At 42.4% G+C, this 23498-nt stretch overlaps 1 protein-coding gene across 1 annotated transcript in view; it reads left to right on the top strand.

Moving 5' to 3' along the window:
* Positions 1–23498, top strand: part of LOC123376173 (vitellogenin-2-like) — a 41363-nt gene that overhangs the window by 16120 nt on the left and 1745 nt on the right. The window contains exons 16-33 of the mRNA XM_045027984.1: positions 188–307; positions 413–602; positions 1013–1106; positions 2031–2216; positions 3642–3786; positions 4481–4709; positions 4797–4972; positions 9824–10243; positions 12274–12324; positions 12499–12600; positions 13844–14056; positions 14157–14299; positions 15530–15668; positions 16504–16639; positions 17974–18160; positions 20510–20604; positions 22705–22802; positions 22887–23046. Coding sequence (XP_044883919.1) covers positions 188–307; positions 413–602; positions 1013–1106; positions 2031–2216; positions 3642–3786; positions 4481–4709; positions 4797–4972; positions 9824–10243; positions 12274–12324; positions 12499–12600; positions 13844–14056; positions 14157–14299; positions 15530–15668; positions 16504–16639; positions 17974–18160; positions 20510–20604; positions 22705–22802; positions 22887–23046 — 2884 coding nt within the window. The remainder of the gene's footprint in view (positions 1–187; positions 308–412; positions 603–1012; positions 1107–2030; positions 2217–3641; positions 3787–4480; positions 4710–4796; positions 4973–9823; positions 10244–12273; positions 12325–12498; positions 12601–13843; positions 14057–14156; positions 14300–15529; positions 15669–16503; positions 16640–17973; positions 18161–20509; positions 20605–22704; positions 22803–22886; positions 23047–23498) is intronic.

Genomic DNA, 23498 nt, shown 5'->3' with positions numbered 1-23498 from the left:
TTTTTCTTTATGAGCGTTTTCTTGGATGTAGCCCACTGTTTACCATGGTCTTCACCCAGGTGCTACATGGGCAAATTCACAGTGAGGTCAATGGTAGTTTTGCCTGAACAAGCCTAGTAACATCCTCAGGATTTGACCCAGTATTTGTTAATACAGTCCTATATATTAAGCAACATTTTTTCTCTAGCTTCTGGGATGGCAGGAACTGCCTCCTGAAAACCCACTCATATCAGCCTATGTAAAAGTATTTGGCCATGAGCTCGCCTTTGCTGACGTCAATAAGGAGCTCATTCAACAGACAGTGAAGGTATTGATTGTTTCTATTTTTCTGTTTTATCTGAGGGGCTTCACAGTTTCCTTCCTGCCCCTCTTCTCCCTCCACTTAACCTTCTGGATCTTTGTCCCTTTGTAGGCTCTGACTGAATCATCAGATAGGCACATGTTAGTGAAGAACGTGATCAATCAAATCCAAAGAGGCATTGCAGGACAATGGACACAGGCAATACTGGCAGGAGAAGTTCGGCACATTGTCCCTACCTGTGTTGGCCTGCCACTAGAACTCAGTTTATATAGTACTGGTCTGATACATGCTGCAGCCAACGGTGAGGATGGAAAAGCATCATTTAATGGTTTCACCTCAACACATAGGAATTTCAGTTTTAATCTCTGGTCTAACATTAAATCCCTCTGTAGTCTTGGCACATCGCCTACCTTCTTTGTCTCAGGTTCCAGTTTTCTAATATGGAGGTAGTAATACATCATTACATTACACGTGGTGTGAGAATTAATTAGCTGGGTATAAATGCTGCCCTTGGATACAGGTGTGTAACTCCTGATTCATTTTAGTAGGCACTACAAGGGTAAAATTGGGCCCTTCTTAATTCTGTAAAGTGTTTTGAAGATGAAATGGTGCTACCTAAGTGCTAATTATTATTATTTTAACAAAACTGTCAATTTGAAACCCTTAATTTATTGTTTTGCCATTGCTATAATTCTTTTCTATCTCTTCCAGTTGGTGTAAATATGTCCCCCTCTTTATCCGGCAATTTTAAACCTTTGCAGTTCTTTGATGCCAATGTGCAACTTCATGCTGATATCAACCCAAGGTTAGAAAAACTAGGATATATATGTATATAAATATGATGGTATGGTATAATTTTATTGGCAGGGATTTGGGGTAGCTGAATTATTCACGAGGGTGAAGCCATGTGTACGTTATATAGATCAATCCAAATAGGTGCTGTTAAACCTTTTATTCCACACTACATCATCATGTTCTGTACTTGCCACATACATTACAGAGCATTTAAAAAAATATCCTGGAATTATGTTTTTTGTGCCTACACTGCTGGGTGTCTTAGTCATCATTAATCCAGTTGTACAGGCTTCAGAGCGAACAAGACATAAAATATCTTTTCTATACCTAAAAAATGTCATGTTATCCCAGACCTTGCAGTGCTATCAGTGTGTGCTAGATCCATACTGGGAGTGTACCACTTCTCATAAAGCTTCTATTTCTGCCCTTCAGGGATGAGTGATATGAGATGTAAAGTCATGATATTTTACATAGAAAAGAAGCTGCTACGGGTGCAGCACTAACTATGGTCATCCTGGGCCTCAGGCTAGTGTAATTTTTTTGGGGGTGGGAGAGAGAAGAAATATTTTTGGAGCTAGTTGATTTTTAAAAAATAGCAGCTGTTTGAAAGAGCTCAAGATTTTCTAATATTAGAATAAGAACTGGGGTGATGGATTAGAAGTGGAGAGGGCAGGTGAGGCGGTCTAACAGCCCATGTTAAATTAATTTATCACATGACTCTACAATTCGTCACATGGATCTCACCTCCACATATGTGGTATATCTCTTTATCTGTCAATAGACTGATTGACATTTTTCCTCTTATAACAGCAAACTCTGATTTCCAAAAAAAGATATTTCTATACAGCAAATTCTACATTTCAAAGTGTGCTTTCTAAGTATATATTTATCAATGTATATGGTTATGCATGTTTGTATTTTACCTCTCTTTCAGCATATACATGCATACAGTGGCAATGATGGGAATCAATACACAGTACTTTCAGAGTGGTCTTGAATTTCATGCCAAGTTCCATGCCAACATCCCAATGAAATTTTATGCCAAAATAAACATGAAAGATAAAAGTTTGAAGTTTGAAACAACTCCGTGCCACCAGGAAACTGAGCTAGTGACTGCAAGGTACAGCAGTTATATTTACTTTGTTTACTTTTAACTAGGGTGACCAGATGTCTCGACTTTATAGGGAGAGTCCCAATATTTGAGGCTTTTTTTAATATGGGCTCCTGTTACCGCCTACCCCCTGTCCTGATATTTTCATATTTGCCATCTGGTCACCCTAGTTTTAACTCTTCTGTACAATTGATGGTGAATTACCTATTATAAAATGTTAAAGTCGCGACTTTTTGCTAAGACTTTGCTGTAGTAGGATAGTTATACAATGCTAAATATTTTCTTTTGTTCACCATGTTCAGAATGTATGTTTTTGTATTTCACTTTACCGGTGATTTCAGTCCTCTGTCATTTAATGGCCCTCATCCTGAAGTCCTGACTCAAGCAATGAAGCCATTGAGGGTTTTGCCTAAGTAAGGACTACAGAATCAGGCCCAGTGCACTTCTGGTGGTTAAATACAAGTTAACTTGTAGAGTAACTGCCATTATTGCACTTCTAAATGCCCCTGCCTTTATAATCCTTTGTTTGTCTCATACAGAATTGAACTACTCTAACATTTTATTTAGTTAATAATTGTTATGCGCTCATGCTGTTAGCAGCTAGAAAATATGAAACCGATTAAATGGAACTGTCCACATTAAGCAACATACTGCATCAACTCTAATTAACCATAAATAGCCCACTGCAGAGCCATTGTTCATAACATGATGTGTCTTGAACTGTACTCAGCAGGGCAGTAAATTTAAGTTCTGGAGGGCCACTTGAGAGAAGGAGTTCCATAGGTGGGACCTAGACTGAAAGTGATCTACCTCCAATCCTCAAGTCATCACAGCTACAGAATGTCCTCAAAACACATCAGTTCATCTCAGCAGTTTTGATGAGACTTAGGGAGAGAGACAATCCCTAAAAGAGCCAGATCCAAATCATGTAGGGCTTTGCAGGATAGAACCAACACCTGATTTCAACTAGAAGCAGATGGGGAGCCAGTGCAGTACATGGAGAACAACTGTAGTTTGCATTTCACTAAGTAGATGAAGGTCAGCGACAATGGCAGCTCCATTTAGAGTGTATTGCAGTTGTCCAATCTGGACATGACAAAGGCAGTATCTGTGGCAAGGAGAGGTCATAGATTACCCTTATTATCCACAGATAAAACAAAGTACTCTGAGTGACTATGGTTACATGGGAATCCAACAGTAACAGAGAGCCCCCAACAACCCCAAGGTTGTGAATGTCTTTTGAAAGAGATGAATAGACTCCACCAACAAACAAAGCAGTCAAAACCCTTGTTATTTCTTCAGACTGCTTTCTTCTGCCAACTAGCATCACCTCTATCTCTTCTGGATTAAAAATTGCAGGCCTGTGAAAAATCAGAATAAAGTATATTATCAATAGAGCCATTTACAAGTAGTGTATTGTGCCTATTCCCACAGGACTAAAGTTTATGCTATTTCAAGAAATGTAGAAGAGATAACTTCAGCAAAGAGATCTTCAGTTCTACCAGAAGAAGCTGTATCGGATGTCTCCGAGCAACGTTTTAAATCACCAGGAAGGACTTCAATAAATGGTGCCATGACGGTAATTAACACTCCTATATTTGTATATTATAGATAGATGGATAGATAATGGACGGGTGGATAGATGATAGATGGATGGATAGATAATGGATATGTAGATAAATGGATGGATAGATAATGAATAGATAGATGAACAGATAGATAAATAATGGATCTGATTTTCAGAAGTGTTGAGCTCCCATAACTCCTGTTGAAATCAATGGGACTTAGGTGTTCAGACCATTTAAAATCAGTCTTCATATACATTGCTGCAGTAGAATGTAATGGGCCAAGTGATGGAATTCTTACTCTTGGTCTGCTCATTCCTCTCATTTCTGTGCAGAGTAGATTCTAAGTGTGCAGATCTGGCTGTTTCTTCACAGTAAGAGGTATCATCCATATCCATGGGGCTCTCTTCCTCTTCCCAGTACCCCAGGGAGAGGCTTCCCTGGGACACCAGATCCACGTGGAAGGTGTAGGCCTCAGGCAGGATGGAGAGGGCAGGGAGCAGGATGTGCATTTTGCTTCCCAAGCCCTGTGGGAATCAGTGCAAATGGTAACAGAGTCCCAGGCTCTGCTTTTCTAAGTGCCCTTCATGCTGGGAATCCCCTTTAAAAGGGAGCCAGCTGCTGCTTGGGAGTCCTGCACCAGTTTTTGAGTCACTTTTGCTCCCCCTCCAATTCCCCTTAAATATGCCATGTTTCTGTTTAATGCAGCAAAGAACAGCTTCTGGCGGGATGTCTGAGAAATATTCTTCTGGCCCAGAAGAAGAATTTCACCACAGAGCTAGAGGAAGATCTTATGCACGAGTCTTTTGTAGCAAATTACATAGTTTGGGTTGCCAAACCTGCCTTAATCTGCGATTACGAGATGCTGCTTTCTTAAAAGATACATTTCTATACAGATTGGTTGGACAGCATGAAATCAAATTAGTTTTGAAACCAGGTATCGTATTATGCACAAAAATTTCTGTTTATCCATATCAGTACAACTAAAGCAATATATCCCTTAATGCATGTGTCTGGTGTTTAGTCCATACAGATGCTGCTATTGACAAAATACAGCTGGAGATTCAGGCAGGATCCAGAGCAGCTTTCAGAATAATCCAGCTGGTAACCCCAGTGTCAGAGGAAGATGATGATTCAACTCCAGATGACGTGGTTCAGAGAAAACTGAAGAAGATCCTAGGAATTGAAAGTATATTTAAGGTAATTGACTTGTTTGAAATGAAAGATAATTGAACAACAAAAAATCCCAAAACAAAATAAATGGTCCTACAAAATTAGAGGGAAAGCTGCAGAAAAAAACCCAGAGTTTGATTTAGTTAGAACTGTAAATATTGTCTAAAGGGTAAGAAAAGTATATGCTGCAGGAACAGTGTCAGGTTGTTTAGGTTGTTAAACTAAAAAGGAAGGAAATAAGAGTTAAAAGCCTAATCAAATCAGACCTATTCAGTATCTTATTATTACATTTCAAATAAAGAAGTTGTTTGTCGTTCGTTTCGGTTTTCACCAAGATTGGTCGTGATTGGATGTCTAACATAGTGAATGCCAGTGAAAATGAGATAGGATCGGAAGAGGTTAAAATAGGGAAAGAACAAGTTAAAAATTACTTGGACAAATTAGATGTCCTTAAGTCACCAGGGCCTGATGAAATGCATCCTACAATACTCAAGGAGCTGACTGAGGAGATATCTGAGCTATTAGCAATTATCTTTGAGAAGTCATGGAAGACGGGAGAGATTCCAGAAGACTGGAAAAGAGCAAATACAGTGCCCATCTATAAAAAGGGAAATAAGGACAATCTGGGGAATTACAGACCAGTCAGCTTAACTTCTGTACCCGAAAAGATAATTGAGCAAATAATTAAGCAATCAATTTGCAAAAATCGAGAAGATAATAAGGTGATAAGTAACAGTCGGCATGGATTTGTCAAAAACAAATCATGTCAAACCAACCTGATAGCATTCTTTGACAGGGTAACAAGCCTTGTGGATGGAGGGAAGTGGTAGACGTGGTATATCTTGACTTTAGTAAAGTTTTTGATACTGTCTCACATGACCTTCTCATAAACAAACTATGGAACCTAGATTGAACTACTATAAGGTGGGTGCAAAACTGGTTGGAAAACCGTTCCCAGCGAGTAGTTATCAGTGGTTCACAGTCAGTCTGGAAGCGCATATTGAGTGGGGTCCTGCAGGGATCAGTTCTGGGTCTGGTTCTGTTCAATATCTTCACCAATTATTTAAATCAGGGGTCGGCAACCTATGGCACGCGTGCCAAAGACGGCACGCGAGCTGATTTTTAATGGCACACTGCTGCCTGCCGGGGTCCCAGCCGCCAGCGCCGCTCAGCCCGCTGCCGAACCCAGGCTGGCAGCAGGCTGGGCGGGGCCAACGGCTGGGACCCCAGCAGGCAGCAGCGTGCCATTAAAAATCCTGCCTGGCCCAGCCTGCTCTTCTCCCCCCACCCACTACTCTCTCCTGCGGGGGCAGGGGGCAGAAGCTTGGTCCTGCCAGCTACTGCTGCAGGGCAGCCTCCACTGGCAGCCAAGCTCCCTCCTCCCCCACCTCTTCGCCCAGCCTGCTGGGTTCCTGCCCCTCTTCTCTCCCTCCCTGCGGCCGAACAGCTGATGGCCCTGGAGGGGGGCGGGGGAGCGGGAGGGGGAGAAGCGGATCTGGAAACACAGCTGCAGTGTGCTCGCTGCCCCAGAGAAGAGGCGGGGGTGGGGATGGGGCCTTGGGGAAGAAGGGTGGAATCAGGGCATATCCCCTCCAGCCCCCTGCCATGACCTGCTCAGTGCAGGGGGCTGGGAGCATCCCCATGACTCCAGCCCACACCCTCAGCCCCCTGCCCTGACTCCTGAACCCCCTCCACCCCCTCACCCCTCTGCCCTGCACTCCCCACTCCCCTGCCCTGTGCACCCCCTCACACACACCCAGCCCCCTGCCCTGACCCCTGCACCCCCACGACCCCAGCCCTGACTCCGACACCCCCTCACATGCCCCCAGCCCTCTGCCCTGACTCCTGCACCCCCACACATACCCATCCCCCCCACACCCCATGCCCTGACTCTTGAACCCCCCACATTCCCATCCCCACCCTGAGCACCAAACAGAAGCTCCTGCACCCACTCCCCACATTCCCACCTGCACCCCTCACACCAAATGGCAGCTGCCCAGGTAAGTGCTCCACACCCAAACCTCCTGCCCCAACCCTGAGTACCCTCCCTCATTCTAGCTCCTGGCCAGACCCTACACCCCAACCCCCAGCCTGCTCCTTCACCCCCAGCCCTGTGCTCAGTGCACTCCCACCCTCAGCTCAGTGCAGAGAGAGAGGAAGAGAATGGGCCAGAACCAGGGAGAAGGTAGGTACCCACTGTATGTGGGCAGGGCCGGGAACCCAGACTGGCAGCAGGCAGAGCAGGATCAGCAGCCGGGACCCTGGCTGGCAGGAGCTGGCGGACAGAACCCCAGACCGGCAGCGGACTGAGTGGCAGCAGGCTGAGACGCTCAGCCCACTGCTGGTCTGAGGTTCTGGCTGTCGGCCCCTTGCCAGCTGGGGTCCCGGCCCCAGGCCCCGCTCAGCCCGCTGCTGGCCTAGCTGAATGGAACCCCAGGCTGGCAGCGGGCTGAGCGGGCCAGTGGCATAAGATCAGCATTTTAATTTAATTTTAAATGAAGATTCTTAAACATTTTGAAAACTTTGTTTACTTTACATACACCAATAGTTTAGTTATATAATATATAGACTTATAGAGAGAGACCTTCTAAAAAACATTAAAATGTATTACCAGCACGCGAAACCTAAATTAAAGTGAATAAATTAAGACTAAGCACACCACTTCTGAAAGGTTGCTGACCCCTGATTTAAATAATGGCATAGAGAGTACACTTATAAAGTTTGTGGACAATACCAAGCTGGGCGGGGTTGCAAGTGCTTTGGAGGATAGGATTAAAATTCAAAATGATCTGGACAAACTGGAGAAATGGTCTGAAGTAAATAGGATGAAATTCAATAAGGACAAATGCAAAGTACTCCATTTAGGAAAGAACAGTTTTGGCAATTAATTTGGCAATTGATCTTTGATTATCAGCAGGTAAGTATGCCCAGTGGTCTGTGATGGGATGTTAGATGGGTTGGGATCTGAGTTACTACAGAGAATTCTTTCCTGGGTGCTGGCTGGTGAGTCTTGCCCACATGCTCAGGGTTTAACTGATCGCCATATTTGGGGTCGGGAAGGAATTTTCCTCCAGGGCAGATTGGCAGAGGCCCTGGAGGTTTTTCGCCTTCCTCTGCAGCATGGGGCACACGTCACTTTCTGGAGGAGTCTCTGCAGCTTGAGGTCTTCAAACCGCAATTTGGGGACTTCGATAACTCAGACATAGGCTAGGGGTTTGTTATAGAAGTGAATGGGTGGGATTCTGTGGCCTGCATTGTGCATGAGGTCAGGATAGATGATCATAATGGTCCCTTCTGACCTTAAAGTCTATGAGTCTATGAGTTGCACACATATAAAATGGGAAATGACTGCGTAGGAAAGAGTACTGCAAAAGGGGATCTGGGGTCTTAGTGGATCACAAGCTAAATATGAGTCAACAGTGTAACGCTGTTGCAAAAAAGTGAACAACATTCTGGGATGTATTAGCAGAAGTGTTGTAAGCAAGACACAAGAAGTAATTCTTCCGCTCTACTCCATGCTGATTAGGCCTCAACTGGAGTATTGTGTCCCGTTCTGGGTGCCACATTTCGGAAAGGATGTGGACAAATTGGAGAGAATCCAGAGAAGAGCCACAAAAATTATTAAAGATCTAGAAAACATGATCTATGAGGGAAGATTGAAAAAAATGGGTTTGTTTAGTCTGGAAAAGAGAAGACTGGAGGGGACATAACAGTTTTCAAGTACATAAAAGGTTATTACAAGGAGGAGGAAGAAAAATTATTTTTCTTAACCTCTGAGTATAGGACAAGAAGCAATGAGCTTAAATTGCAGCAAAGGAGGTTTAGGTTGGATATTAGGAAAAACTTCCTCACTGTCAGGGTGGGTAAGCACTGGAATAAATTGGCAAGGAGGTTGTGGGATCTCCATCACTGGAGATTTTTAATAACAGGTTAGACAAACACCTGTCAGGGATGGCCTAGATAATTAATCCTGCCACAAGTGCAGGGGACTGAACTAGATGACCTCCCAAGGTCCCTTCCAGATTCTATATGAAACCTTCCCTCTCAGTGTTTACAAAGCAAACATTGCAACATTGTGCTAGTATATGATGAGATACAGAATGTGAAATTGACTAGACCCTGGAGGGAGCTGTGCTACAAAGGAGGATGGGAGCCAAGGGAGCAGTGTGGAGATCTTGGGCCTCCAGAAAGCTTCTCCTGTGTCCTGTGGATATCCTGCATCTGAAAAGCTAGGTTTATGGGGTAATGTGCCCTGTTCGTCAAGAGGCAGGGCTAACCCTGCCAAATGATTTGGAGGAAGAATCATGAAATCTCCTGTTCCCTAGATCAGTATTTCCCAAACTTGGGATGCTGCTTGTGTAGGGAAAGCCCCTGGCAGGCTGGGCCAGTTTATTTACCTGCCCCGTCCGCAGGTTTGGCCAATCATGGTTCCCAGTGGCCGCAGTTCGCCGCTCCAGGCCAATGGGAGCTGCTGGAAGCAGCGCGGGCCGAGGGACGTACTGGCCGCTGCTTCCAGCAGCTCCCATTGGCCTGGAGCAATGAACCACAGCAAGTGGACGCCACAATCAGCTGAACCTGCGGACGGGGCAGGTAAACAAACCGGCCCGGCCTGCCAGGAGCTTTCCCTACACAAGCGGTGTCCCAAGTTTGGGAAACACTGCCTTAGATGGATTGTTTCCAACATAGGGGTACAGGAGGCCTGAATGTTTTCCTCGTGACACATAATATATAATTCCCAAAGCAATGAAGCTATTATTCCTGGAAAGTCAAGAACATGCAAGTGGCTTTAAATTCAATAACATTGCACAGACTATGATAGGAAAATGATTCTCGGTAACTGATATAATTCTTCGAAGTAACATTTGATTGGACTTGCAGGCTGCAAACAGAAGTGCACATCAGCACCTTAAGAAGCAGGCCGCCAAGAAAGATAAAGGCAAAATTGCAGAAATTACCACAGATCCAGCTGCTAAGTATCAATCCAGCTCACCCTCATCATCGTCCTCATCATCATCATCTTCCTCCTCCTCCTCTTCTGTTGGTGACAAACACAGGAATACGGACATGAAAGACAAAACATGGCAACCTAGACAAAGGGAAGGAAGCAGCAGCAGTAGTAGTCGTGGTGGCAGCAGCAGCAGTGACAGCAGCAGCAGCAGTAGCAGTGACAGTAGTAACAGCAGAAGCTGCAGTAGCAGTGAAGAGGATCATGCTGCAAACAAAGAACAGCAAGCGAAAAGTGGCACACCAGTGAGGAGCTGTAGTAGCAACAGTGACAGCGAGTTTTCCAAACAGCAGGTAACTCATTCAGACACTTTCAGGTCTGTATGAATTATATTTCTGGTAATAATTATGTTACTTGATGCACTTTGTTATCATAAATCAAGAAATTATGCATTATGAATGAATGATATAGGGACCGATTCTGCCCCGTCACAGGAGTAACTTCATTGACGTGAACGAGCGTTACACTTACATAATAGAGGGCAGAATTAGACCCAGAGAGTCCAGTGGTACTAGTACAATTTACTCTTACTTCCCTGTTTATACAATGGCTGGAAAGTAGAAGCATATGGAGCACTGGGCAAAGTAATAAAAATATATTGTACAAATTAAAGGAGTGGGCCAAAAGAAATCTGATGAGGTTTAACAAGGACAAGTGCAGAGTCCTGCACTTAGGACAGAAGATCCCATGCACTGCTACAGGCTAGGGACCGAGTGGCTAGGCAGCAATTCTGCAGAAAAGAACCTAGGGGTTTCAGTAGACGAGAAGCTGGATATGAGTCAACAGTGTGTCCTTGTTGCCAAGAAGGCTAATGGCATTTTGGACTGTATAAGTAGGAGCACTGCCAGCAGATCGAGGGACGGGATCATTCCCCTCTATTTGGCATTGGTGAGGCCTCATCTGGAGTACTGTGTCTAGTTTTAGGCCCCACACTACAAGAAGGATATGGAAAAATTGGAAAGAGTCCAGCAGAGGGAAACAAAAATGATTAGGGGTCTGGAGCACATGACTTATGAGAAGAGGCTGAGGGAACTGGGATTGTTTAGTCTGCAGAAGAGAAGAACGAGGGGGGATTTCATAGCTGCTTTCAACTACCTGAAAGAGGGTTCCAAAGAGGATGGATCTAGACCAGGGGTGGGCAAACTTTTTGGGGCGAGGGCCACATCTGGGTGAGGAAATTGTATGCAGGGCCGGGGCAGGGCGGGTGGAGTGCAGGATGTGGAGGAAGGGGCTCAGGACAAGGGATTGGGGCAGAGAAGGGGTGCAGAGTGTAAGAGGGGGCTCAGGGAAGGGGGTTGGGGTACAGGGGGGTACGGAGTGCAGGATGGGGCTCAGGGCAGGGAGTTGGGGTGCACGGGGTGCAGGGTGCAGCAGGGAGCTCAGGGCAGGTGGTTGGAATGCACAGGAGTGCAGAAAGGGGCTCAGGGCAGGGAGTTGGGTGCAGGAGGGGTGCGAGGTACAGGCAGAGGGCTTAGGGCAGGAAGTTGGGGGGCGGGGGGCAGGAGGGGTTTGAGCTCCAGACCGGTGCCGCTTACCTAAAGTGGCTCTGGGGTGGCAGTGGTGCACACCAGGGCCAGGGCAGGCTCCCTGCATGCCTGCCCTGTCCACACACCACTCCAGGAAGTGCTGCGGCCCCTGGGTGGTGGGGGGGGCAGAGGGCTCTGCGTGCGCACATGGAGCCCTTTGCCTCCCGGCCCCGGGGCTGCTTCTGAGAGCAGCGCCGGGCCCGCAGCACCACCAGGGGTAATCCCGCGGGCCGGATCCAAAGCCCTGAAGGGCCGGATCCGGCCCGCGGGCCATAGTTTGCCCATCCCTGATCTAGACTGTTCTCAGTGGTAGCAGATGACAGAACAAGGAGGAATGGCCTCAAGTTGCAGTGGGGGAGGTTTAGGTTGGATATTAGGAAAAACTTTTCACTTGGAGGGTGGTGAAGAACTGGAATGGGTTACCTAGGGAGGTGGTGGAATCTCCTTCCTTAGAGGTTTTTAAGGTCAGGCTTGACAAAGCCCTGACTGGGATGATTTAGTTGGGAATTGGTCCTGCTTTGAGCAGAGGGTTGGACTAGATGACCCCCTGAGGTCCCTTCCAACCCTGATATTCTATGATTGCTCTCTGCCATCATGGTGATAGATTAGGTGATCTAATATAGATCTTTTCCATCTCTAACTTCTGAGATTCTCTGAGTCATTCAGATTTGAGTGTTGCGTATATTTTATTACTGAAATTCTTATCTAATATTTTGCCATATTTTGTGCTGCACCTTTTCGAGCAGTAACCCAAAGCAGCTTTTACGGGAGTTACTTCCACTTGTTTATTTTCACAGGCTGATCCAGAAATTTATCAGTATCGGTTCATGTCGGCACACAGAGAACAGGTAAATTTTCTGCTCTGTGCATGCAGGGCCAAACACTGGTTTCATTGACTTCGGGGAGGGGGAGCAGGATTTGGTCCATTGAGAAGAAAAGTGTTAAAAATAACTTGTGGAACCACTTTCTGTGAACTGTCTTGGTAAGTCACTTGATTAAGGATGATTCTTCAATTGTTGCAGTATCCAAGAAAGAAAGTCCCAAGCAGCAGCAGTAGCTCTTCTTCCTCCAGTTCTAGTTCTTTTGAGAGTAGTGATGAAGGCAGCTACAGAGGAAGTGCTCAGGTGGGTGTATTCAACAAGAAACAAAAGCAGGTGAAAACTTTGTCAACACTGCCACGGATTTCCATCTATTGTAAAATTCTGATATTAGTAAAGGAAAGATATAATTAGTGAGTTATTATATTAAATAATATAAAAATTATTATAAGAGTCTACATATAACTCTTTCTTACCAGTATAGACGTACTGTGCCTTGGGTTGTCACTGAATAGCTCTTACTACTATGTCCAATAAGGGTGGGATAACTGAACCTAGCAGATATGCTTACACATGATGAATAGTGCATTACTAAGTGAGTAGTCCCATTAAAATAAAAAAAGTGCTACTCAACATATATGAAAGTATCTGACTCAGACCTATAGCAATTTCTGGTTGGTGTTGTCAGCGGATTGCATCCTGTACTGCTTAGGTCCTGATTCTGATGTCCTGATGCATGCTTAGTAGTGCCTTTCTCTGCAGGTTGTTCCATTCATGTCAACAAGGCCATGGGTAAAATTTTCAAAAGCACCTAAGTGATTTAGGAGCCAAAGTCCTAGCTTCAGAAGTGACATAGACATTTAGGAACCTATGTTCCACTAAAAATTAATGGGACTTAGGGACTTTTGGAATTTTTACTCTATGTGCATAGTCAGGTACTACACTATGTAAGAATGACAGAGAGAATCTGGACCTTAATGAATATGTTTTCTCTGTGCAGTGTAAATATGCTGAACAGATCTGTTTGTAGATATAAATGAATATGGTTTTAAAAGTTAAAATGTATTTGTTTAAGAAGGCAGTTATTTATTAACTAAATTTCAGTTTGGTACAATGAAAGAATCTGATCATGTGCTCTTTGATGTCATTATGAGTTTTGAATGAATAAAGAATGCAGGCTCAATCCCAAAGCTTGTTAATTTAAAAGATCTGTTCTTTGTCAGGTCACATTTCTATTCCATGTTTCCTTTGGGTACACTGAAATTGCTCTTGTAAAATATTTTTTCCATTATTGTTTTACTTGTTCAAGGTTTGATCCTGCTCCCCTGGAAATCAATGGCAAAACTCCCAATGACTTCAATGGAGCTGGATCACATGCTTAAAGGATTTCACTGTATTTCTGGATAGGATTCTGCTGAGTACTGTACATAGCATGTTTTTTTAAATAAAGACCATTCCTTTAACAAATATTAATTTATCTGACATTCAGTGTAGTACTTTACTTTACTTTTAAAAATGTTTCAACTGACTTTTTCTCCTGTGATTTTAGCCTAAATTCTTGGGAGACAGTAAACCTCCAATACTGGCTGTTATTCTTCGTGCTATTGGAAATGACAGAAAGCTGGCAGGCTTCCAGCTTGTGTTGTACACAGACTTACACTCCACCACACCCAGGATACAAGTGTTTGTGTCAAACATCTCAGAATCAAGTATATGGAAACTCTGCGCTGATGCTTCAATAGTAAATTCTTACAAAGCAGTGGTAAGGTTCAAACATAATCTGACCAACAGTAAATGTTTTATATTTATATTTTATATTTATATTTACATTTAAAATAAAATTAATGATTCCTCTCTCTTAGAGTTATCTAAAATGGGGCCAGGATTGCCAGGACTACAGGATTGCTGGAAAAGTTGTAACTGGCCAATTTGCTGATTACCCAGCCACACAGATCAAGCTAGAGTGGTCTAAAGTTCCTTCAAGAATCAAAATAGCTGCAAGATGGTGAGATCTGACTCATCATTTTTTGAAATCTAAATTCTTTCCTTATTTTACAGCATAATCAAACTGGGAGAATGCATATTCAGCAATGAGCGTTCAACAATTAGAGGCACAATCCTGCAGTTCCTACACAGGCAAAAGTCCTGAATGTGGAAATTTTCATAGGATCAGACCACACATTGGTCTCTCCTGTTTTATTTAGTCTCCAATTCACTTTTGTTTGAGTGTAATCCTTAGCATGAGTCTCTCTTAGAGCAGCACAATAGAACTATTTGAAACACAAAGTTCATTACATACTAATTAGAATACATGAATGTGGCAGTGATTATAAGAAAACTGTACGATGCTAGATTCAGAATAGGTTTCTCTTATGGGTTCACAGCCACACTACTGGTTTGTTTGTTTGTTTGTTTGTTTTTTTATCAGTGTTGTCCAATATGGAGACACAGATGGCAACTTCTCTTGATACCTAAATACATACATGTACATGTTAGTTAGAGACACTGGGATAGTAGCTGCCTGGTTAACAGATTACCACCAGATGCTTGAGGAGAACATAGTTTAAACTAGGTTGGATTACTTGGAAAGACTGATATCTCCTCTTGCTACCCTAGATAGAAACTATCCAGTGGAATACCTGGACAATTCTGTTCTGAATGCATTTTTTCATGTACAATACATGCACTTATTGTGGAGGATGAACAGGGGGCTGAGTATAACAGAGTTCATTCTTATTCTTTTGGAGGCAACACTTGTTTTGAGGCAATTTTTTTTATTGCTTATTCAGTCCCCAAACCTATAATAGGGACTGATGATGAGGTCCTCATCTCTTCACAGTGAGAATCCAAGTGAGCATAAGGGCTCATGCTAATGGATCCTGTTAACACATATTGGGGCTTTAATAACAAGCTGTCTGGTTTTTAGGTATTTAATGGACTGGGGATGCCCAATTTTCAACACTGAATGTCTTTAACACTGCTTGGCTATCCCATCCTGGTTACTGCATGCTGCCATGCGGCTTCCTGAATTCAGTAGCAATTTTCAGTGTCCTGATACTGCTGCCTCTCCTGCCCTGCACAGTACCACATACTAACACACACTGTTCGGTGACAGGCTTGCTCTCTAACAGATGCCAAATACAGCATTTACTTCATTATGAGTGTTTCAGTATGAATGGAATTTAAATAAAACTCTCCACAGAAAATCAATTAAATCACTTATTCCGTCTTCCAGGTTTTACACATTTGTTCCAGCAGTTGCATATATGCTTGGATTTTCCCAAAGGGAACAGAACAATCCTTCTCAACAGGCTACTCTGGTTATGGCTCTAACTTCTCCAAGAACCTGTGATGTTGCTCTCAAGCTACCTGATGTAAATATTTTACTTTTTTTTTTTAAAGGTTTGCCAGAGAATTTAGTGCTCACGAAATTGAAGGTTGAGAGTTTTGGCTTGAGCCACAAATATTTTTTTCAGTTTATAAAAACAGGAATAAACTCTCATTCCATGCTCTTGGTGCTTTTACATAATTTTGTTTCATAATAAAAATATCTTGTAATTGACTTTTCCCTACTCTAATGGATAAAAAACAAATCAGCAAATAAAATAGAGCCAGCATAACAAATACATAAACAAGCAAACAAACAACTAACTAACTAATAAAAAACAGTTCAGCCTTCAGAGTACCTCCTCCCCAAATCTCCGGGAAGAGGACAGCATGCTTGGAAGGTTGACAAATCCAGGCTCTGTTGGGCCAAAAACAGAGACAAAATTACTGTTGAGGACCCCTGACAGAAAATGTGCTACCAGTAGCCCTTTCAAAATGATGTAGCTTCAGTTGAGGCTTCACTGATCTTGACTCTGGTAGTACTGATCTGGGGAGTTTGTCTCTCGTGTAAACAGGTCCCAAGCCATTTGGGCAGTGAGGATCTATGGTATATGTTTCCTCAAAGAGTTCCATTAATGAACCTCAGAGCTAATCTATATCACCTTCGTTATTCCAGAGACTTCATATGTGGCACCTGTGCAGTCATTGTGTAGTGTAGACAAATAGGGACTTTCGTTCCTTTTCACATGTGACCCACGTAGATTTCGATCAGTGAAAGGATAATGCATAACACAGCCCCCTTTGAATATTACCATAAAAATATTGGTTTTACGGAAATTTGACATATTCTATATTCTAATCTATTTTCTGTTTCCTTTTCAGCTCACAGTTTATGGCCGAGACATTAGCCTTCCACTGCCACTCCCTTTAGATCCACATATATCAACTTCAGTGCTGCAGTATCCTGCTTGGAATTTCTTCACTAAAATACCATCCTCAGTCATTGACCATCTTAAAGGTCAGTAATTCATCATTTTCAAAGGCATGCACTAATAGCCTCATTATTTTTCATTACTTGGAATTATTTTACATGTATTAAAAAATAAATTGAACCGCAAACAAAAACTTTACATCTATAATCAAGGTGAGCTAGGTTGCACAGGTGTAAATGAGAGCAGAATTTGGCTCAGTGTACCATATGTTCTACTAATGTCTAAACATATTCAAATCCAGGTCAGAAATTAGGGTTTGAGTCTGCACATTGACAGCAGTGAAAAACACACATTCTCCCAAATTTGCACATTATTTTGTGTCAGATTCATTATCTCTTAAGAATCCTGGATAAAATTAGATTGGAATGTATGACCAAGGTTTACAAGTGATCGACCATTCTGAGTACTTCAGTGTTTGGGCAACCTGCTTTAGACTCCTTAAAGGGCACCCAAAATCACTTTTGCAAATCTTGGCCATAATCTCACCTCCTTTATTTGTGTTTTTAAGGGTTTGCTTTTTTAATAATGAAATATTAAGGACCCAGTTGTGCGATCCTTTCTCAGGTAAAAGCTTCAATGAAAGAGCCAAATTATGCACTGGTGCAAATGGACACAATTCATCTGAAGTCAATACATTTGTATCCCAGCTGAATTTGGCTCATTGTGGAGGACTGCAGAATTGGTCTCTACGATTGTTACAGAAACTTAATAAGAAAACATATAGGAGCCAATTCTGCTCTCAATTACACCAGTGTAAATCCATGGGACAAACTCCCATGATGCAACTTTACTGAAGTCAAAGCTGATTAGAGCTGGTAGGAAAATTTCTGAGAATGACATTTCAGTGAAAAGTGGGTTGGGGAGAATGCTCACATTCTGAGGCATTTGTTTTCTGTTTCTTAACCAGCTCTAATCCTGATAAAACTCAGCATAATCCATAAACCCATATTAACTGTCAAATATTCTGTCATGGAACTCCATCTTCTGGTGCTACTCCTCTGAAGTCAATGATGTGGTAATTATTATTAACATGTTGGGATAAATTCTGCTCTCATTTACATCACATGAAGGTTACTGAAGTCAATAGACCAAATTTATAGGATTGCACCAGAGCAAATAAGAGCAGAATTTATTTCACAATATTCATAATGGTCATATTTCTGCTCGCTTGTGTGCAGTGATGGGCTAAATGCTGCTCTCACACTGGAGCCAATATGAAATTATTCAATACAGTAGGGTTACTTTGAATTTATGCTGGTGTAGGCAAGAGCAGAAACTGGCCCAACAATTAAAAAAAACAATTAGTACATTTGAACACCTAAATGAAAAAAGCTCACTAATGGTGGGCTTTTTTTTTCAGGTCATTGTTCAGTCTCCCAAAATACGATCACAACCTTCAATGAAGTTGAATTCAACTACTCGATGCCTGCAAATTGCTACCATGTCTTGGCCCAAGATTGTAGCCCAGAACTGAAATTCCTGGTGATGATGAAGCAAGCTGAAGAGTCTGCTGACCTTAAAGCAATCAATATCAAACTTGCCAGTCAGTAAGTAATTCCAGAGAATGTGGCAATTAGATGCTAAGATGATCACAAGGAAATTTGAGAGCTAGAGGGTTAATGGAGATTGATAATGGCAGATAATGGCTATTGAAGTCAATGGAAAGAAACCCAGAACTTTATACCTGGAGGTCACTTTTTTAAATGCAACTGAGGTTTGTACTAACCAAAAATCTTTACCACCCAACAGCTGTTCATTAAACTATGAGAAATTAGTTGGTTGTCTCAGTCCAGTTCTTAGGGAGCAAGTACAAAGATTGCAATTATACTAGTTAGCATCCTGCTTGACAATCTCAGCAGGGAGGACAAGGATTGAACGTATGTGGAAACTGAACTACTCTCTCATTTTAGAGATAATCTGTTAGGCCACCCCTTATTTGGTGCCTAATATTCCACAGCCATTATCAAGTCAATTTAGGACACACACTGTGTTATATTGCAGCAGCATCTGTGCACAATTGTACACTGTAATACAAAAGTTTGATATTATAATATGTGTATGCTTATGTACCACAAAAAACAATATGGGAGAGTTGTCCTTTATTTCCTTGCTATGTAGGTGGTCTCCTCTAGTATAAGGTATAAGCTGGGGCAGCATAGGGAAGCTTGCAGTGTGCTGTACCTGTTTAGTGGCAAAATAAAAGGTTGCAGGCTCCAAGTCTGTTGGTCTAGCACAGTAGTTCTCAAACTTTTGTACTGGTGACCCCTTTCACACAGCAAGCCTCTGAGTGTGACCCACTTTATAAATTAATAACACTTTTTTATATTGAACATTATTATAAATGCTGGAGGTGATGCAGGGTTTGGGAATGGAGGCTGACAGCTCGTGACCCCCCATGTAATAACCTTGTGACCCCCTGAGGGGTCATGACTCCCACTTTGCGAACTCTTGGTCTAGCACCTTTTGTACTGGGGGCATTCTCTGCGACAGTGGAGCCTTTTTCCACTCCCTGGTCATTTCATGCATCCTGGAGGAGTTCCTCTGGGAAACATCCACCAACTCCTTGTACTCATTCACAGAGCAGTGGGTGCTGTCCGGGGTTCTCTGCTCGCTGTCCCCATACAGTGCCCTTGTTTTACACCTTTGACCTGCACTCCCATTCCTGGTTGTATCATTTTTTGTCCCAAGTAATCATTTGTATCCTGGATCTTAGGGTCCCTTTCCCACCTGATGGGGGTGAGCCTTTAGTTTGGTGGGCTCCGCCTACCGCTCGCTAGAATTCAAAGAGGCTATCACCTTTCAGGAGTGGTGAACTCATTTGTGAACATTTGAAAAAAGTGAATGAATCTCCATTCTTACAGATCATTTTTTTATTTTAAAGTGATAATTTAATAAGGAAACAGTCTTTTGTTTTGTGACTCTCCTTTGTTAAAAATTCTTATTTAAACATTATGAACAGTGTATCATGATTGCTAAAATATTTTGGGGGAATTAAGCTGTTTATGGTAAATGTAATGTCTAAATAAAATTTTAAAACATATTTTTCCTGGGAAAAAATGCTACAATACGCAGTATTTTCAGATCATTGGAGAGATCATAATTTTGCCACAGAGAACCCAATTTTCTTGTGGAATGCGGAGCACCATCAACTCACTTTAATTATTATAGAAGTATCTGTTTAGCTCCAATAGTGTGTTGGAGTGCTTCACTTCAGGGTGATAAGGGAACTCAGGACCCTGCAGGGTCAGAGCTACAGTGTTTATGAATTGTGAGTTAAGTAGCACAAAAGGGAAACATTCCTTTAAAGCAGGGGTGGGCAAACTTTTTGGCCTAGGGGCTACATCTGGGTATGGAAATTGTATGGTGGGTCATGAATGCTCACTAAATTGGAGGCTGGAGTATGGGAGGGGTTGAGGGCTGCGGCTGGGGGTGCGGGCTTTGGGGGTTGGGCTGGGGATGAGGGGTTTGGGATGTAAGAGGGTGCTCCAGGCTGGGACTGAGGGGTTCGGAGGGCGGGAGGGGGTTGAGGTATGGGAGGAGGTCAGGGATTCAGGCTCTGGGCAGCGCTTATCTCAGACAGCTCCTGGAAGCAGCGGCATGTCCCTACTCCGGCTCCTATGTAGAGGTGCAGCCAGGCAGATCTGCGCATTGCAGTTCCTAGCCAATGAGAGCTGCAGGGGCAGCGTGTGGAGCCCCCTATGCATAGGAGCTGGAGGAAGACATACTTATACTTCCAGGAGCTGCGCAAAGTCACGGCACACAAAACAAGTCCCCGCTTGCCCGCTCCCCGGTGGGAGTGCGAGGGCTGGATTAAAACATCTGATGGGCTGGACTGTAGTTTGCGGGCCATAGTTTGCCCATCCCTACTTTATACTCATTTTGTTCTGTTTTTAAAGTGAGATTGACATGTATCCTTCAAATGGACTCATCCAGCTGATGATCAATGGTGTTCAAACCCCAGCAGAGATTCTTCCATACACATCTAATTCTGGTAGGTGACATAGCATATTTTATATTGCATTTAATATTTTCTGCTATATATTTGAAGAAGAAAGAGGGAGAACCACACCAGGCAGGTCAGACCCATAGAAGCAGCAGCAATATATTAATTTAAACCCAACAATATTATCAGACTCATGGCTGGGGAATAATATTTAAGAGCATGGTTCTGCAGATCTCTCTCAGGATAAAGTATCAGAGGGGTAGCCGTGTTAGTCTGGATCTGTAAAAGCAGCAGAGTCCTGTGGCACCTGTAAAAGCAGCAAAGAGTCCTGTGGTCCTGTAGGAGAACACTTCAATCTCCCTGGATACACAATAGCAGATTTAAAGGTAGCCATCCTGCAGCAAAAAAACTTCAGGACCAGACTTCAAAGAGAAACTGCTGAGCTTCAGTTCATCTGCAAATTTGACACCATCAGCTCAGGATTAAACAAAGACTGTGAATGGCTAGCCAACTACAGAACCAGTTTCTCTTCCCTTGGTTTTCACACCTCAACTGCTAGAAGAGAGGTCCTCATCCTCCCTGATTGAACTAACCTTGTTATCTCTAGCCTGCTCCTTGCTTGTATATATATACCTGCCCCTGGAAATTTCCACTACATGCATCCGATGAAGTGGGTATTCACCCACGAAAGCTCATGCTCCAATACGTCTGTTAGTCTATAAGGTGCCACAGGATTCTTTGCTGCTTTCTCAGGATAAAATTCACTCTGATCTGGAGAGCCAGACCAAGACCCTCGGCACTACTTAAGAAGTCCATTGGCGGTAGGCCGGGGACAGACAGACTGTGACAGAGCAATGTGTACAGAGTGGCCTGTGCACCCTCTGCACGGCACACTGTGATTCTTTGCACTGGCTCCACCAAGGCTGTTTTGGAGTTCAGCAAAAAAGATGGGCAAAGAACAGGGACACTGGATCTGCATAATCTTGCACTCCAAGTTTATAAAATATCTATCTATCTATAGATATATATATTGTTTAGGTAAAATGAAACTTTTCATTTGACCCAAAATGAAAAGGTTTCAAGCATTTGTAAACATTGTTGATTTTTTTAAAAATAAAAATTGAAGATTTTGATTCAAAGTCATTTTAAATAAAACATTTCATTTTGAAAATGTTGAAACCAAATGTTTTGATTTTTTTCAGAATGTTTTTTTTGTTTTTTTTTCTGACCAAAACTGTTTGTCAAAACTGACATGAATTTGTTAAATGTTTTGGTGAAGCCCAATCTGCATTTTTTTGCCCAAAAAGTTTTTTGTACAAAAAATTAGCCCAGCTCTATTTGTAGAAATTAAGCAATCTTGTTACAGCAGCTACAGTATTGCAGCATCTTGGCTAAAGTAGTGGCCAACGTGTGGGCCGGGAGGTGTTGCCAAGTGTCTCTGGGATTCTGCCAGAGCAGCGGTCACTTTCACCTGTGTCTCATTCCTGTTCTGCATGGCCTGGACTCTAGGAAATTGGCACAATCTGATCTCATATTTTTTATTATAGTTTCCAATATTTATGTTTTCTGATTTGAGGGTGTTATTTGTTTGTTTGTTTGAAGCAAATAATGGCTCACTTAAATAGTTAAAATGGATGGTATTGGTGTTTTAAAAATTATTTCCTACAAATTATATTAAAAAATTGGCTTCTTTCTGTGGCATGCAGCCAGAACAATGTTAGGGCATGCCATTCCTCTCCATAAACAACTGTCACCACTATAGGAATTGTACAGTTTGACTGTATTCAGTGTATATTTTATAAACAGCTACTCTCAAATTGATTTAATATGTAATAATTACTGTGTTATGCTCTGATCCTGCAATCAGATCTCTTGTCAAAGACCCTCACTGGACCTGCTTGCAGGATAACAGCCTAACAAAGCAATATTAATTTGGCACCTTTACTTCATTGGGGTTTTGTACAGGAGCTGAGGTCCTCATTAGCAAATCCAATTTCAGGATTGAGGTTTTAGAGACTTGCCAAATTAAGAGCCTGGTCCAAATGCCATTGAAGTTAATGGGAGACTCTTCTTTAAATGGGAGTTGGATCAGGCTCTAAAAGAGTGACTTTGCCTTCAAAGAAAGATCATTTTGCTGTTATATTGCAGATGCATACATTCTGATCAGCAGTGAGAAGGAAGGCTTGTCAGTAAAAGCCCCAGAGTATGGCATAGATAAACTTTATTATGATGGACATACACTTAAGGTACAGTACTTTTTTCTTCACTGTTAGTGTTTTCACTTTTATAAAATAAACATTTAAATTGATCTTTCCTTTGTTTTCATACAGATTCAAGTTGGTTTCTGGATGGCTGGAAAAACATGTGGTATTTGTGGAAAATATGACGGCGAGAGTAAACAGAAATATCAAATGCCTAGTGGATATGTAGCTAAAGATGCAGTGAGCTTTGCTCATTCTTGGATTCTCTCAGAAGAGCCCTGTGCTGGAGGTATAAAGATTCTAAAATATATTAGTGCTATTACCATGAGTGACAAGTGAATAGCTTCAAGAATAAGTACAATATTTAGATATATGGGCTATACTGGATCCAAGTTCTAAGGTAGAGCTGGACAATAGAGTACCTGCCAATCTGCTGCTAGTGCACACTTTTCACTATCAATGTGATTGGTGCTTACATATAAAAGAAAGTAAATTTTCCTGAGATTGGTAGTTCATTGCAAGGTCTTGTGTTGTTGCATTGTTATACCAGGTTAGTTTTTATCATGCATCTACATGAGGGATGTGTGTGTGTTAAATCATATTATAAACACAAAAATGACTTTTGCAATGTAAGTCAGGTAAGAACCAGTAAATACCTATAAAAACAGATATTCTTTAAAGGCAGATAATCATTTTATTGGGCATATCTTCATTGCTGATTTGTATTCTGTTACTTTCATG

Source organism: Mauremys mutica, chromosome 8 (genome assembly GCF_020497125.1).
Source record: "Mauremys mutica isolate MM-2020 ecotype Southern chromosome 8, ASM2049712v1, whole genome shotgun sequence".
NCBI lineage: Eukaryota > Metazoa > Chordata > Testudines > Geoemydidae > Mauremys > Mauremys mutica.
This window is presented reverse-complemented; position numbering and strand designations above follow the sequence as displayed.